The sequence below is a fragment of the Chelonoidis abingdonii genome, chromosome 15, assembly GCF_003597395.2.
Source record: "Chelonoidis abingdonii isolate Lonesome George chromosome 15, CheloAbing_2.0, whole genome shotgun sequence".
Lineage (NCBI taxonomy): Eukaryota > Metazoa > Chordata > Testudines > Testudinidae > Chelonoidis > Chelonoidis abingdonii.
The window spans coordinates 12090773-12107189 of record NC_133783.1 but is presented as its reverse complement, the minus strand read 5'-3'; the positions used below and the strand labels follow the sequence as shown (position 1 = coordinate 12107189).

Sequence of the window (16417 nt, the reverse complement as noted above, 5' to 3'; positions counted from 1 at the left end):
TACAAAGGACGGCTGTGACATTATCCCTGTTTTACAGACTGTGAACTGAGGCACAGGGAGGTGACAGGACCTGCCCAAAGTCTCACAGCAAGTTAGTTGCAGAGTCAGGAATAGAATCCATGTCTCTTGCATACCAGACCAGTGCGTTATCCATTTGGTTACTCTTCCTGCACAGCGTTGCTCCCTTTTTCATCCTGTCGTATGTGCACTAAAACTGCTCATGGCAGTTCTTAGATCTTGCAAAGAAAATGTTGCATCAAGGCATGGTTCATACAACCACTGGAAATAATGGCCAGGACTTTAACCTAACAGTGTAAATGGTATGTCCCCAGCCTACTATGTGATGCTAGATTACACTTTTTTAAGTAGGAGCTCAGGTGCACATGCTGTGTAATGCTTTATAGATAAAAACATCAGGCACCCATCAGAGACAGAAAAGACTCAGATTATTTGCTCTCCTAGTGTTCATTCTGCAAAAGGAATGGCATGGGTACCACATAACCATAGCCCTATTGTGATCTATGCTTGCTGCAGTTGTTTTGATCCTTTATTTACCAAATGTTAAGAACTTATGAAATGTCTTTAAGTTCTTTCAGAACTACAAATATGTGAAAACTGACAGTTTGGTTGTTCCCTCCTGTCCACTTGTTAAAAACTTACTGGAAAATAGTCAGATTTTTGGAAGCATGCGTAAAGTATAAAGAAAATCATGCAATACAGCATAATCATCTTATACAAGATTATTACTCTAATAGACAAACTATTTTAGTTATATTGTGTTATTCTGCCATTAGTACCACTTGACTGCCAACTGTGTAACACAGGGGCTGCAATCAACAAGGATCTTTGTGTGTTTCCCATTGTAAATAGTATTGAGGATAGAAGGGAGGACGGCACTTCAATGGCACAATTTCTTCAGTGATTAAGAATACTTGAAATCCATTTCAGTGATCAGAAATGTGTCTTAATGAGACAATTAGTCAAGACATAAAGGCTGCATAGCAATTTAGTTTGGGCTCCTACTGGTACAATTTAGTGTTTCTGTGTTCCTCATGATTTGACTTTCACAATGGATGGTATGGAAGTCACTGTAGAGAGAATCTACAAATAAGATTTCCTTGTTCTGTCATTCCCATATGGCTCTAACCATAGTACATGCTAAACATAAAGATTTGGAATTACAGTAGTCACTTTAAAGCTTTTTTAAACCATTTAAATCTCTTTGCTAAAATCCAGTGCAATAGGATATCCAGCCATCTAAAGATACCATGGCAACTAATTGCCACTAACTTTTGGACGGAGCGGTTGAAATCCTCAAATTAGTACTTAAATTTGTATTTTAAACATTATTTTTTCCTTTTGTAACAATTAAACAGTAGAGGAGAGATCACACGTGCTCAGGCAGAATTAAGCAAATCGGGCCTAAGATCTGACTAATAAGTTCTAACAAGGCTGCCTAAGAGTTTGATGGATTTAGTTTTTGTCTTACTTGTTCTGATAGTAGTGAATCTTTTCTTGGTTTGAGGTACTGCAGAGCAGTGATGATATTCTAATCCAGTGGTTCTCAACCTATTTACCATTGTGGGCCACATATACGGCCCGGAATGTGTTCTATGGGCCACCTCCAATACTACCTGTATGGCCCTGAAGATGTCACATGGGCCACAGCTCTGTGGTTGAGAACCAAGGTTGAGAACCATTGCTCTAACCCAAAGGAAGATTTACCTCTATCTGAATTCAAAATTGACTCTTATGCCACATTCCTTCCAGACCCAAAACTCTATCCTGGCAAAAGCAGGCTCAGCTTCCACTAATGTCAATGAGAGCAGTGGCTGCTAATAGCAGAGATGAATTTGGCCACATGGCATCAATGGGAGATTTGGGTGTGCAAAGAATGCAGAATGAGACCCTCAGTAGCTTATTGGTGAGGCCACCCACTATGATTTTTATCTAAAAAATGTAGCTCCTGACCAACTGTTTAATAAACAACTTTGGGGTTCCTATGGATTCTTAACAGTGAGTATCTCCTGAAATCATTCACATCTGCATGTTCCTGAAGGATGACAGTATAGATCAGAGGCACTCTATTTCAACCTTGAATTTAGTACAATATTTTGAATTATTTAATACATTTATTCAAATATGAGTGATTCTTTGTAAGAAATTAAAAAGAGGACATATCCTTCTGTATTGTATAAACCAGGGGTGGGCAAACTTTTTGGCCTAAGAGCCACACCTGCGTGGGGAAATTGCATGCAGCGCCATGAATGTAGGGGTAGGGCAGGGGGTTGTGGTGCGGGAGAGAGTGTGGGGTGTGAGAGGGGGTGCAGTGTGCAGGAAGGAGCTTAGGGCAAGGGGTTGGGGTGGAGGAGGGGGGCAAAGGGTATGAGGGGGCTCGGGAAGGATTGGGGTGCGGGAGGGGTATGGAATGCGGGAAGGGGCTCAGGGAAGGAGGTTGGGGTGCAGGAAGAGTGCAGGGTGTGGCAGGGGTGCAAGATGCAGCAGGGGGCTCAGGGCAGGGGTGCAGCGGTGCAGCTCAGGGCAGGGGGCTGGGGGCTGGAGGGATTCAAAGTATAGGCTCCGGCCTGGTGCTGCCTATCTGAAATGGCTCTGGTGCGGCAATGGCATGCACTGGCCGCCTGCCTGCCTGCCCTGGCCCTGCGCCGCTCCTGGAAGTAGCCGGTACCACGTCCCTGCAGCCCCTGGGGATGGAGGCCAGAGGGCACCACGTACTGCCCTTGCCTGTGGGTACCTCTCCAGAAGCTCCAACTGGCTGCAGTTCCCCATTCCTGGCCAATGGCAGCTGCTGGGGGCGGTGCCTGCAGGTGAGGACAGCATGTGGAGCCCTCTGCCCCCACTTCTCCTCCAAGGGGCTGCAGGGACGTGGTCCCGGCTGCTTCCGGGAGTGACATAGGGCCTGCGGCACCACAGGAATGGCAATCCTGCAGGCTGGAACCAAAGCCCTGATGGACCATAATTTGCGCACCCCTGGTATATAAAAACTTTTAAATTTGTTTAGAAATAGGGCTCACTCCTTCAAGTTCTCTGCATATCTCTTCCATTGACTTCAGTGGGCGTTCCATATACAGAGAATTTAATGGGCCCCTAGTTTTCCATTCCTGGATATAAAATGTTCCCAAAATTAAGATTGATCTAAATTAATTATTTAAGCCAAAATTAATCAATCAAAAAGATGCCACACAGAACTTGCTGCCCAGAGGGAGGGTTCAAGTAGTTTTAAGCCACTACTGAGCTCTCCTGATTCTGGGTTGTTCCAGGGGCTGGAATGGTCTCTGGCATAACTTAATACAGCTCTTGAGGGCTAGCTATGAGCAGCTGTGCTGCCTAGAATCCCTGCAGTGCTATATGCTGCTGCTTCACGCTGACACATCCCTATGCTGGGGTTTGAAAACAGTCCTCTAAAGGCAACCTGTAGCTGTCTTCCTCGGTTCCCTCCTCCTGTGCTGGGGGAATTATCTGGGGTTTTTAGAGCCCTTTATGCAGCTCTTATCCCTTTACCCGGCATATACAGACCAGAGTGGGTGAGAATCTCTGTCCTTGTCTTTTGTATTCAATAGTGACCATTTCTAAGTGCAGAACACACCTTTGTCATTGGTGTAAATGTTAATTTTAATACTCAGATAAAATTATATAGAGAAGCCTATTTCTAATCTCTCTTTTACTCAGAGTAAGTCAGGAAGCATCCCATTTGTTTTGTTTGTCTTCTGAAGGGACAATAAAGTTCCTGCTTCACACAATTTTAGCTACTGGTATGCTTAGTTCTTCTCACTTATTGAAGATGGGTTCTTAAATGCCTCTGGCATTCTTGTCTTATTAGTAAGGGACCATAGCAGGGCATACTGCTGGTATTATTTTGACAATGTTTCATTACTTTACTTCAGATCCATGCTACAGTAAATGCAGTTTGGTCATTCGTAATTGAAAGTATCTCCCTGCAGGTTATGGTTGATAGGCGATGTTCTATGGGGTAGCGTTTGATTCTCTTGCTCTATAATGGTGAGCTTTTGTCTTCCTGTAGACATGTTGTTAGAAATTGTGGTTGTATCACCTAAAACTACTTTAGGGCAACTACCACTGTGCTCCTTTGTTCAAATAGAGTCACTAGGGTGCAAAGATTGACTCAAGGAGTCGTCTTGTTTCACAGGAAGGAAGTGATCAGTTTCCAGTTTATCATTTTTGAAAAATGTATCCAGGACCTGAACTGAATAAGCTATTAAAAACACCATCAAAATGATCATTTTCAAACTACTGCATTAACCTGGACAAAATTGTTAAGATGGACTTAAGGTTGACAGTTGTTTGCAGTATTGTTGTGGCCATGTTGGTCCCAACATATTAGAGAGACAAGGTTGGTGAAGTAATGTCTTTTATTGGACCAAACTCTGATGATGAAATAGACTAATTTTCAAACTACACAGAGCTCTTCTTCACATCTGGGAAAGGTACTCAGAGTGTCAAGCTAAATACAAGATGGAATAGATTTTTGAGCATAAGTAGTCAACACATTTTAAGGCCACTTCATCTTTGGACATAAGTTGGTCCAATAAAAGATATTACTTCACTTACCTTGTCTCCCTTAAGGTTGACAGTATGTATCAATAACTTAAGGATAAAAAAAAAACCCTGGAGTTAGAGCATTAGAGAGCCAGCAAAGAATTAAAGTTTTAAGAAACACAAACATTTTAAAAGTATGCTAATAAGCAGTTAAGGTTACCCAAACGACATTAACCCTGACCTCATGATGATAATATTTTCCCATCTTCCTTCCCTTAGGATGTTTGCTAAATACTCTAGCTTTTGTCTAATTACAGAAAAGGACAACAAAAATGATTGAGTATGGAATAGCTTCCATATGAGGAGAGAGTAAAAAAGACTGGGACTGTTCAGCTTGGAAAAAATACAACTAAGGGAGGGGGATATGATAGAGGTCTATAAAATGGTATGGAGAAAGTGAATAAGGAAGTATTATTTACTCCTTCTCATAACACAAGATCCAGGGATCACCCAAAGAAATTAATGGGCATCAGATTTAAAACACACCAAAGGAAGTACTACTTCACAAAGGAGGCCAGAATCAGCACAACTTCTGTATGAGTGAGTATGGGATCCTAGTTTTGTGGTCACTGATAAAACTAATCATTTAGTAGGGACTCTGATTTCCCTTAGAGCATTATGGCTCAAAGATATCATTTAGGTGTCTTAACCGCATTCCCATACTGTCAAATGTTTTTGTTTCTTTTAAAATGAACCATAACTCTGAACTGATGGTCTTAACTTGAAAAGCTTCTCCCTAGATTTTCTTCATGGCAGAAATAGTTACACAGAGTGACGATGTAATGTGTCGAAAGAAGAGGTGGCTTAATCCTAAACTCTAGAATACCAATGTTGTAATTTAAAAGAATTTATTAAAACCATATAGAAACTACATGAGAATCTGTAATATTTTTAAGATTAAATGAATAGATAGTTGATTCTGTAAGAAGGTAATACATTCTTGTTTATTTGACATGACCATATTTTATTATATTATGCAGAGAAATACTAAGAGATGTGAAAATGTACAGAACGACCTTTATCCTGGCATTTCTGATGCCATTGTAATATAATCTCTTGGCCGACAGTAAACCAGTGTGATAGAACATGTGCCTGCTAATCAGTAGGCATTTAGCACTGCTATTCTGGCTTCTTCACATAGTGGATCCAATTTGCCATCACCTCCTAAAGGAGAAAGATAACACTTAACAAAGGATATGCAGAGTAAATAGATTTTCATCTCATAGTCCTCCTCCTTGTCATAGCATTCATATATTCCTTTAAGTTCTCTCATTCAAGTACTGGAGCCCAACTCAACCCTGCCTCTTGTGTGCTATCTGACAGAATTCCCAAAAAAGTGGTTAAATCTTCAGACCACTGTAAATCCTGATGTCATGGAATTATGGTAGTATCTGGGTTTTCCCAGGATCCTACACAAGTAACAATTAGGACTGATCTTGGTGAGCTGAGTAATTTGATGACACTGGATTCAGTAATTGGAGTGGAGAACTTCAGAGAATACAGATATATTGCAGAGAATGGATGTACACTGCTGGTGATTCAGTAGATGGATAGCACTCCTCTCCATAAGCCAGTATTTAATCAGTGCACCAGCATGGAATTAAGTGTAGTCTGCAGTGACATCTTTCAGACAACAAAACTGAAATCCTTGACACCTGTAATCAATAGTGATTCTATGACATTTTTGAACTGGTAGAGGTTAATTTGAGCTGGCAAATTATGGCAAAAAAAAACCACATGCTTTTGGGGAAAAAAAAAGTCCCAAATTGAGGTGAAAAGTCAGACTGCCAGGAAGGCTCTTGCCAATTTCACTTTCTCCCTGCAGGCAAAAAGTGAAATTGGCAAGAGCCTTCCAGGTCAGCAACCAGGGAGGTGTCATTTTGACAAAACTGGATGGGGGAAATTTCCTAGGGAAAACTTCAATTTTGCAAAAAGGGCAGTTTCTGTTAGAAAATCATGTGCTGAAAACTCTCAACCAGCTCTAATATTAATTAGTGTTCTGGCCAAATTTCAGTATAGATTATTAGATGCAGGTATACTAAATTCCACCTGCAGTTTCAGTTGAGACATGCTTCATCTTTTGTCCTAACCTGCTGTGCCCCACACCAAATGCAGCTTTACTCTGAAATGACCCTGTTATATATAATCTTACCTACCTCACATAACTGTGAGGATAAATTAACTACATATTATACTTATATGGCGCTATTACTGTTGACTCTGAGAGCCTCACAATCTTTAATGCAGAGAGACAAGGTGGGAGAAGTAATATCTTTTATTGGACCAGCTTCTGTTGATGAGAGAAACAAGCCTCGAGCTAACACAGAGCTCTTCTTCAGGTCTTTAATGAGGTTCTTCTTCACAGTACCCTTGTGAGACAGGAAAGTACTATTTCCTAATTTCATAGATGGGGAACTAACATACAGAGAGCTAAGTGACTTACCCAAGGTCAAACAGCTAGCCTGTGATGGAGCAGAGATATTCATCTGGGTCATCCACCTCCAAGCTACTACCCTAGACACTGAGCCATCCTTTTTCTTAATGTGCACTTTAAGATGCCTCATGTATAAGGCACTTTAGAATTTCTAAGTATTAATGTTAAAATTGTCAAATTTGACTATGCCTTAGAAAGTGCTATTATTTCAAAACTAACTAGCATTTAAAGAAGGAGATACAATGAAGAAACTCCTATACTTACCAAAGTCCAGATCATTAATGTTGCACTCGAAAACAGTCTCTCCATTCACTATGAGTTCTACATTATTCCAATCTGGTATCTTTTCCAGAACAAGTTGGTGACCCTCTGCTTGCAACACAGCTACAAAAAGAGCAGAAAAAGAGAATTTGCCTGGTTTTCCATGAACATTTAGTATCTCTAAATTCTGGTATTCATGAGAGCAAGGATCTGATAATAAGGCACAGTGCAGGGAAGCACTGTGCAAGATTACCCGCAAAATTCTACCAATTCTAATTTGTAGCTTCACTATTATTACAGTAATGGGCCTGCTTTGACTGAAAAATTCCACTCTTTCTCAATTATAGTCTTGCATTAAAAGAGAGGCAAGAAGCTCACTCTGCACTTAAATATGCTATTAATTGGCATAACAGCCATGAGGAACACAATTAATTTGCAGATAATTTCAAAAGAAATCTCCAATAAAACGTTAAGACAGTGTTATTGTGCAACTGGAGTAGCAGGCCAATCAACCTTTAACTGTACTGTTGACTGGCACACATAATTCATCTTGTTTCTGAAAGAGTGCTTAGAGAATTATTTCTGAATATAATTTAATATTTTGGAGATTTTCTAAAGTATTTGGAGAATCTGACCAAACATGTCCTCTGTATGTTTTTCCAAAACTCGATTTGAGATCCATTCTGAACAGACTGATACATGTTGGCCACCTGCTTTCACAAACTAGGAGGGAACTAGCTTGTTGCAGCACATTGTACTGTGCTGGCTTAAATTCAGCAAAACTGAGGAAATAGGAGGACTGGTTATTAATACAGTCTAGCAATTCATAATTAATGTATTGTTCTGGTTTGGACTTCATATGCTTTGTAAATGGCATCTTACGCTGTGTGTGCATGTAGGTGTGTGTTTTTAGAAGTCTAAGCAAAATCCTGTAGCAGTGTACCATTAATTACTTATCAGTAGAAAACTAAAAGAGTTTGAGCTAATATTAAGATTAAGCCTAATGCAAAACAGTCCTTTTCAGCTCAGTGTTCTAGTCAATGTTTCTTTTAGAAAAGTAGACTGAAGTATCAATTTTTTGCATCTAATTACTATTACAGTTGTTACGACTTTTAAGTATTGGCATGTGTCCACTTCATTGTTTAATCAGTTTAGCATAACTAGAGTCAACTGTGAAAAATATGATTATAGAATTTTAATGTAACTTCTTGCGAAACTACAGAAAGTGGCTCAGCAAGGAGGCCACTTAATAAGGTAATGCTCCTTGAGTTTCCAGCAGTCTGACAGTTTTTGGGAGAGGCTTCACTAGATACTTTTGAATGCTTTCTGGAGAGTTTTAATGGTCATCTGTGATGATTAGCTCTGTAAAGTTCATATTTACAAAATATAAACTACTTGCAGAAGCTGGTATTCCACTTCTGTACTGTCCACTCCACCATTTATCTAATGTCCTCTGAATTAATTTCTGAAAGGCATAGAGCTCAGTGAGGGACATACTCAAACAATTTCATTAGTTTAGGTTCTGATTCTGCAAAATCCTTACCCATGGGTGTTTCTTACACGTTCCACTGATTTCAGTGGATGTCTTTACATTAGTAAACACAACATACACAAGTAAGAGTTTGCTGAATCAGACCCTTAATGTTCATTATTTCTTTTGTTTTAATAAAGATATTGCATTAGAACAAATAGATATACAATTTATTATATGACAACTCATTTTAGGTGCATTTCCAGGTGTGGCAGGCAGAGGTTTTTTTCGTGTACAAGTGACTGTAAATAGAAATAACAATACTCAATATTCGTGTTTGTCAGAAAAGAATTTTGCAGCTATATTAATAGAAATCTTTTTAATTACAATTCTTGTTTGGGATGCTGAAATGAATATATTTTCCCACAGCTATGCATATCACCATAAAAACTCTTCTAGCCATAGACAGCTGTACTCTACTTTTCTCAGCACTGCACTAAAAGGTTAAAAGCTTCTTTTGCTACCTTTTATACTGTTTTACACCTCAAGCACAATATACTAAGCACCTCCAGCTCAGTTCCCAATTCAGATGTCTCAGCTCCCTTCTTATGACCCTTTGACCGCATTCCTGTCCCTGTTCTTTTATTAGTTGTCCCCCGAAATCAGTTGGGTTCTGAGGTCCTGTAGATCCTCCCCTTAGGCTGGGGCTGGGGGGGGGAATCCTTTAGCAGTGGGCGGGCTTCTCCCTGCCCACTTCCCAGAAACCCAATAGGTACACTGCCTCTTACGTCTTCCTCAGTCATTAAGGTTCTGTAGTCAGAACTTGGCTGACAATTCTATTTGAGTGAGGCAGAACAGATTCCTCCTCAGTCTTCCAAACCTGGACTGGCTCTCCTCTGCTAACAGTTTTGCAGATAAGCAAGCAGTTGTGACTCAAACACACATGGGAAACATGTACACCTCTTTCCTGATATAAAGCGACCCAATATAATACGTATTGAGGGTGAAATCCTGGCTCCACTAAAATCAATGGGAGTTTTGCTATTGTTTTCAGTGGAGACTGAATTTCACCCTTAGCCTCAAGGTATCCTTCTGTCTACTTTCTGTTAGTTGTTGTGAGTTGTCAATGATCTGTTAAAAGGAAGACTACATAAGATTTCTTTGCTGGTTTCCAAGTACTTTATTTTACAGCTATCTCATCATGAATCTATGTAAACTATGAAAATACATAGAATTTAAGTTTATTTCACGCTTAGCAAAGCTTATGCTTTTAATGGATTTTTGTGTAACTGGAAAACTATAAGAATAAAAAACAAGGAAATAAACATAACTTATCAATATCAGCTTACTTTATGAGCTAAAAAGGATTTTAAGTACTTATTCTTACTAAGTCAGACTTAAAGATCTACTCTGTTCTCCAACACAGTGGTTCTCAACCAGGGGTACACAGAGGTCTTCCGGGGCTATATCAATTCATCTAGATAGTTACCTAGTTTTAAAACAGGCTGCATAAAAGGCACTAGCGACGTCAGTACAAACTAAAATTTCATGCAGCCAAAATGAGAAAGTAATCCATTTTTCAGTAATAGGGTGCTGTGACACTTTTGTATTTTTATTTCTGATTTTGTGAGCAAGTAGTTTTTAACTGAGGTGAAACTTAGGCATCTGATTTGTCTTGGGTACCCCAAAAGGGGTACAGTAGTCTGGAAAGGATGAGAACCACTATATAACTTCCATTAATGGAAATTGCATGCCTACTTGCATTGATTTCAACAGTTACATAAGAGTTGAACTGGGTCTAATACGTGCATTAGTTGAATTAAGGTGTTATATTTTTGAGGGCCAGTTTAAATGCCAAATACATGTATTTGGTAGATCAACTGATAAATCACTGTATAAAACAAAGGAGAGAATAATTAGTTATTTTTGACAACCAGTTGTCATTAATTACATAGATGTTATGAAATTTATAAGTCAATTTATTCAAACTTCCCCAAAAAACAAAATCTGATGATTGGAGTGGTAGTTCCTAACCATTTGCACTGTGTAAAGAACTGCAGGAATAAAGCAGAAAGAAATTTTTTTTCCTGGCATATATAGAAACAGACTATCCTCAGCATTTACAAGCCGTGAACTGAAAATGTAAATGCTGCTGCTGTATTTTATTAATAGAGATGAAAGGAATAATCACTCTAAATCTGATTTATAGATGTATACTTGTAATTTACAGGTGTTTGTATTCAAGAGAAAGCAGCAACGAGTCCTGTGGCACCTTATGGCATCTTATAGACTATTAGTCGCCACAGGACTCCATGCTGCTTTTACAGATCCAGACTAACCTAGCTACCCCTCTGATACTTGTATTCAAGTGAGTGACCAAATAACTATAACGGCCATCGCTGCTTTCAAGTTTCGTGGGGATGAGATGTGGAAGGTCTGTATTTAAAACTTGAGGAATAGTTACTGAAGGATGATCAACTTAAAAGTCACATTTCTATGTGAACACTGTGTATCTAGTGTTATGGAGAACACGTACGTTAAATATAACCAAAAACTTGGAGCAGTGCGGCGGGGGCCTGTACACGGGACAGATAAGGGGGAGCAGCTGCAAGGATCGGGATCGAGCACTTCAGGGGTGTGTGGAGAAGTGGCTGACGTGACGGGCAGGCCCTGCAGAGGTTTAAATGGGCGTCCGGGGCTGGTACTGCTCCGCTGGCGGCGGCGATCTCTCGCCCCTTTGTAATCGAGACATACACCTAAAGTAGGCTCCGTGTGAAAGCTGCTGCAGCAGGCGCAGGAGCAAGCGCTGACCACCCCCGTCAGTCCCGCCAAGTGCCTGGGCCGGACTTGAGCCCCTGGCCGCCCGCGGGGCGCCGCCCACGCACCTTGCAGGCCCTGCAGGCGGAAGAGCCTGTGCTCCAACACCCCGCAGCTCCGGTAGGGGCCGAACCGGAGCGTCACCAGCGCGCGCACGGGCATGGCGGGCGCGGAGCCCCGACCCTAGCGACAGCCGTCGCGCCGGGCGGTTGCTAAGGCAAGGAACTGCGGGTCACGTGAGTGGGGCCGCCTTGCTGGGTGGGGCACCCGCGCTCCAGTCCCCAGTGGCGGCGGCGTGTGGAGAACTGTGGGGCAGGTAACCTGCCTCACCGAGGCCCGGCGCTGGCTGCAGCCCAGTTTCTGGCGTAGAGCAAGGGCTGGCTGGGCGTCGGGCTCGGTCTGCAGGTGACAGCGTGGCTGGCACGGTCTGCGCGCGGGTCCCACGCAGACACACAGCCTGGCAGGCTCTGTGCATCGCACAACAAACAGCCTGTGGGTCACTCAAGTGCAATCTGAAACCAGCACAGAGCCTGGCAGTGTTTGTGGAACACCCCCCGCCCCCCCCCCCCCACACAGGTGTCAACTTTCCCTTGGTAAATAAGCACCCTGACTTTCCCAATAAGCCAAAAATCAAGTTCATCCCATTTCAAAACAAACGAATCCCGAAGAACCCAACACGCTATGTGACTAGATCTCTCTCTTTCCCCTCCACCCCTGCTGCAGTTTGAGACTTTGCTGGGCCCACTGTGCACCCCTGACTCTCTCCCACCCTTTCCCCTGGTTAGGGTGACCAGAGAGCAAGTGTGAAAAATCGGGATGGGGGTGGGGGGTAATAGGAGCCTAAATAAGAAAAAGACCCAAAAATCGGGAGTGTCCCTATAAAAAAAGAACATCTGGTCACCCTACCCCTGGTTCCCGCCTATCCTTGCCCCTGCTTGCGGAGAGCTGACAAAAACAAAAAAAACAACAAAAAAACAACAACAAGCTACAAGCCAAACAAGCTAGGAGCCAAAAACTACCAATCAGCAACTCACAAGCCAATTAAGCCAAAAACAAGCTCAACTGCAGTGGGTTTTTGTACAGGTTTGGCATGTCTGACCAGGTTTCACTTTCATTTGAAAAAGGGATTTCCTGGCCTTGTGTATTTTGCAGTCATTTTCCCTTTTATAACAAATAATCATGAATTTTCATATTAATAACCACATGGAAGCATACTTCGAAAATACAGTTACTGAATAAATGAAGCGTGCGCCTGTTTAAAGCACTGCAGTCCTGATGCCATAGGCTATAATGTGATTTCTGAAACACACTTGTATTTATTATGGTAGAGCATAAGGGCTGACCAAAAACGGACCCATTGTCCAATGCTCGGCACTGGACAAACATAGAGCAGTAGGCAGTCCTCATTACTGACTAATGTCATGTTGACTATAAAGGTTATTTTGTTTTGAGACATTATTTAAAGAAAGAAAAGTCTGGGATAGCAGTTGAATTCTCTGCCTAACGTTTCCTAGACAGGAAAATAAGGGCTTCCAATGGAAATACTTTCTCAACTATAACCTAGATATTTTAGGTATTTTTTACTGGTATTGCTGCAATGTAGGAGCAGGATTGAAACCTATAAGGGAAGGAGTACCATGTAGTGGTTAGAATATGCAGGTCCAAGTTTTGTTTTTGACTCTTCTACTTATACGGGGAGGTGAACGTTGGCAAGTCACTTAACCTGACTGACTTAGGTCTCTTCCTTCCATACAGAACATAGGGCCTTCACTGCCTTCTATCTTTGACAGTCTCTTGATGTAATCTCAGCTTCTTCCCATGTCAATTTGATAGCTTTCTGCTTCAGTTGTGCTTTTCCATGTTATCCTTGATCTATCTCGTCACCTCTTGCCCTGGAGATTCCAGTCCAATGCCTGTGCTGTGTTATGCGGGTCTTATCTCCATATATGTCCTAGCTATCTCTATTTTTGTTCTGTAATTTCCTGTCCCATAGTTTGTTCCTCCATAATTCTTCATTTGTGACTTTTTTTGTCTAAGGCAGTTGTTTATGGAAACTTGGAGCTTAGATAATAAGCTTTAATAAGTCTCCAAGTTTCAGTGCTGTACAGTAAGACCAACTCTTGAATGGTATTCAATATTCAAAGTTTCATTTGGAGACTAAGAATCTGTTTCTTCAGATCTACTTTCAAGTTATGAAGGCATGTATGGCTTTTGCTGGTCTGGCTTTAATATTTTTATGTATGTATAGATCAAATAGAAATCCTGTGTTTCATCACAGAACTGTCAGTCGAATAGCAGTCACCACTTTACATTAATTTTATAGATTTCCAAAAGCCTTTGAGACAGTGGAAAGAACAGTTTTATGGAAATTGTTAAGCCACTATGGAATCCATCAGAAATTTGTAAACATCTTTCAGTGCTTCCATGAAAACGTAGCATGCCAAGTAATACATAACTGTTAATTGACTTTTTAAGCCATCTGAGGTTACTACTGTCGTCAGACAAGGATATCTTATTTAACCCATGATCTTTTTACTGGTAGTAAGTAGGTAATGAGAGAGACCATAGAATGGTTTAGGCATAAGAAATCCTGCATATTAGCAGGGGTTTAGACTAGATGATCCTTGCGATCCCTTTTAACCTTATGAGTCTATGAATAACCCAGGGGCATACAATGAACTTTTACACAGAAGTTAGAAGACCTTTGTCACAGACAGGGGTGTGTGTGGCCAGGTCTAGTGGTCGGAATTGGAAGCAGAGGCCAGAAACAGTACCAAGGATCAGAGCTGCAGTCAGGAATCAGGAGTCAGAGCCCAGTGTCAGGAACAGAGCAGAACAGGAGCAAGGCATGTATAGGAGCAATCCAGTGGCAGGCATAAGTGTTGAGCAGCCGCTGGCCTGGTGCTGCTTCTGGGCTTAAGAGCAGGCCTGGTGATGCCTCTGAGCCAATCAGGGAGTGTGGTCAATGAGGGTGTTTAGCTGGTCCCAGGCTTGGCTACAAGCTCTGTTTCCTGACAACCTTGACTTTGCACATTACATCAATTTGCTATCCCATATCCATAGAGACGTGCAACCCAAAACAAATGCTTTCCAGGTCTATGCACAATTAGTAGGGTTGAAAATCAACACCAAGAAAACTAGAACCAGGGAATCAACACACAACAAGAAACACCAACAACACTTTCTGGGACTAACATAGAAGAGGTCTGATATTTCACATACCTTGGCAGCATTGAAAGTATCTCAGATGGAAAAGATGAAGACATCGTAGCATATAGTCTTAACATATTTGTTTAAGTAAGAAAAGAGACTAAAATAACTGCTGTCTGTATGATTTAAATAAACACAATCAGGTCTTTTCTTGCAATACTTTTTATTGGACAGAGATTTTTACTGTTTAAATATTCTGAGTTCATAGTACCAATATACAGTTACTTCAATTATATATATCTTTAGATATAGACATTTGTTTCCTTAAAGCATAAAACTTAGAACAGAAAAAATTAAGATGCTATAAATACACATTTACATTTGCCATAAATCTATACTATGTTATAAAAATAAAAATGTCACTAAAATATTAATTTTGTATTCTTGTAATTCACATACCATAAAAGGTTCAGATACATTGTTATAGCCATTTCCTGCTGAACTTACATGCATAGTGTCACTGAGACTACATACAGGGGTAATGCCAGCAGTATTTTATCCCTTAAAATGCATCACCATTAAGATTTGTCCTACTTCTGTCTGTTCATTGTGGATTTTGATATTCATGAGAATCCTCTTTTTAAGTGAGATATCAGTCCATAAATATCTTTAAGCACAGTGCAGCATTGGCTGAGTGGATGGGTGAATGTGTGTATAGGCTTGGGAGGATTAGATTTTTATCAGTAAACATTGAGTTCACCTTACACACACAAACTGATGAAAAAACATTTCCATTGATGATCAGAATCAAAATTTACATATAGGCAAAGGAAGAAAAATGCTGAGAACTTGTTAGTTTGATTTATGATGATTTACTTTGTATATGTTGACATTTGATGTTGACAGTTTGTTTTTTAATGGTTATATAGCTTTAACTTTTTTAATCTTCTACTATCATTAAATAATTGTCTGACTCCCCCCATTTTCCTGCAAGTCTGAAAATTTAAATAGATAAAAATGAAAAATGCTTAAAACCCATAATTTTGTGCAACTGTGAAAATTTAAATTAATAGTGGAAAAATGCTTAAAATAAGCAGATATCAATCAAAATTATTTAAAAAATAATTTTGCCAAGCCTATATACAGTATATGTTTGTATATATTGCATGAAACCTTACCATCCTAAACCATTTTGCAGTTAACAGGTGGATTTCAAGTGTCATCAACATGTTTATAATAAATCATTGCCACTTGCTATATTAATGTAATTATATTGAATTCATCCTGCCAAACAATGTTCTCAAAACACTTGGTATGAGTGATCTATTCACAGCTTTGTAGTTGAATAATATGTAATAGTTTTTGGTTAGCTTTGCATAGATGCATATGCTGAGATTGTGTTTTAAAACTGCAGAACAACATTTTATTCTACTGGTCTAAAACAACTAATTTTAAATACATTAACCAAAACTAACCACCCAAAGCCTTCCTGAAAGCCACACAATATTCCACTGCAACACAGTTTCATAGAACATGGAGATATGTGATTTAGTTAACTGAGAGGCTGGACCATCACTGAGAAATTGAGAACACTTTCTGGCATCAGAGTTGCTATGAAGTTTTATCCAATTTGCATACATTAAGTACAAACTCTGCATTTCTTGTGCACAGAGATCCTGATTCAGTAAGGTACTTCAGTACATGATTAA

The 16417-nt window shown here is 40.3% G+C and overlaps 1 protein-coding gene across 1 annotated transcript; it reads right to left on the bottom strand.

The window, feature by feature from the left end:
- Window positions 1-5406: 5406 nt before the first annotated feature.
- On the bottom strand, window positions 5407-11780 carry C15H10orf53 (chromosome 15 C10orf53 homolog). Its single transcript, XM_032804750.2, has 3 exons — window positions 11627-11780; window positions 7274-7393; window positions 5407-5739 (listed from the first exon to the last, which is right to left on the bottom strand). Exons 1-3 carry the CDS (start codon window positions 11718-11720, stop codon window positions 5675-5677), a joined length of 279 nt encoding a protein of 92 aa, XP_032660641.1. The 5' UTR covers window positions 11721-11780; the 3' UTR covers window positions 5407-5674.
- Between the last annotated feature and the right edge of the window lie 4637 nt (window positions 11781-16417).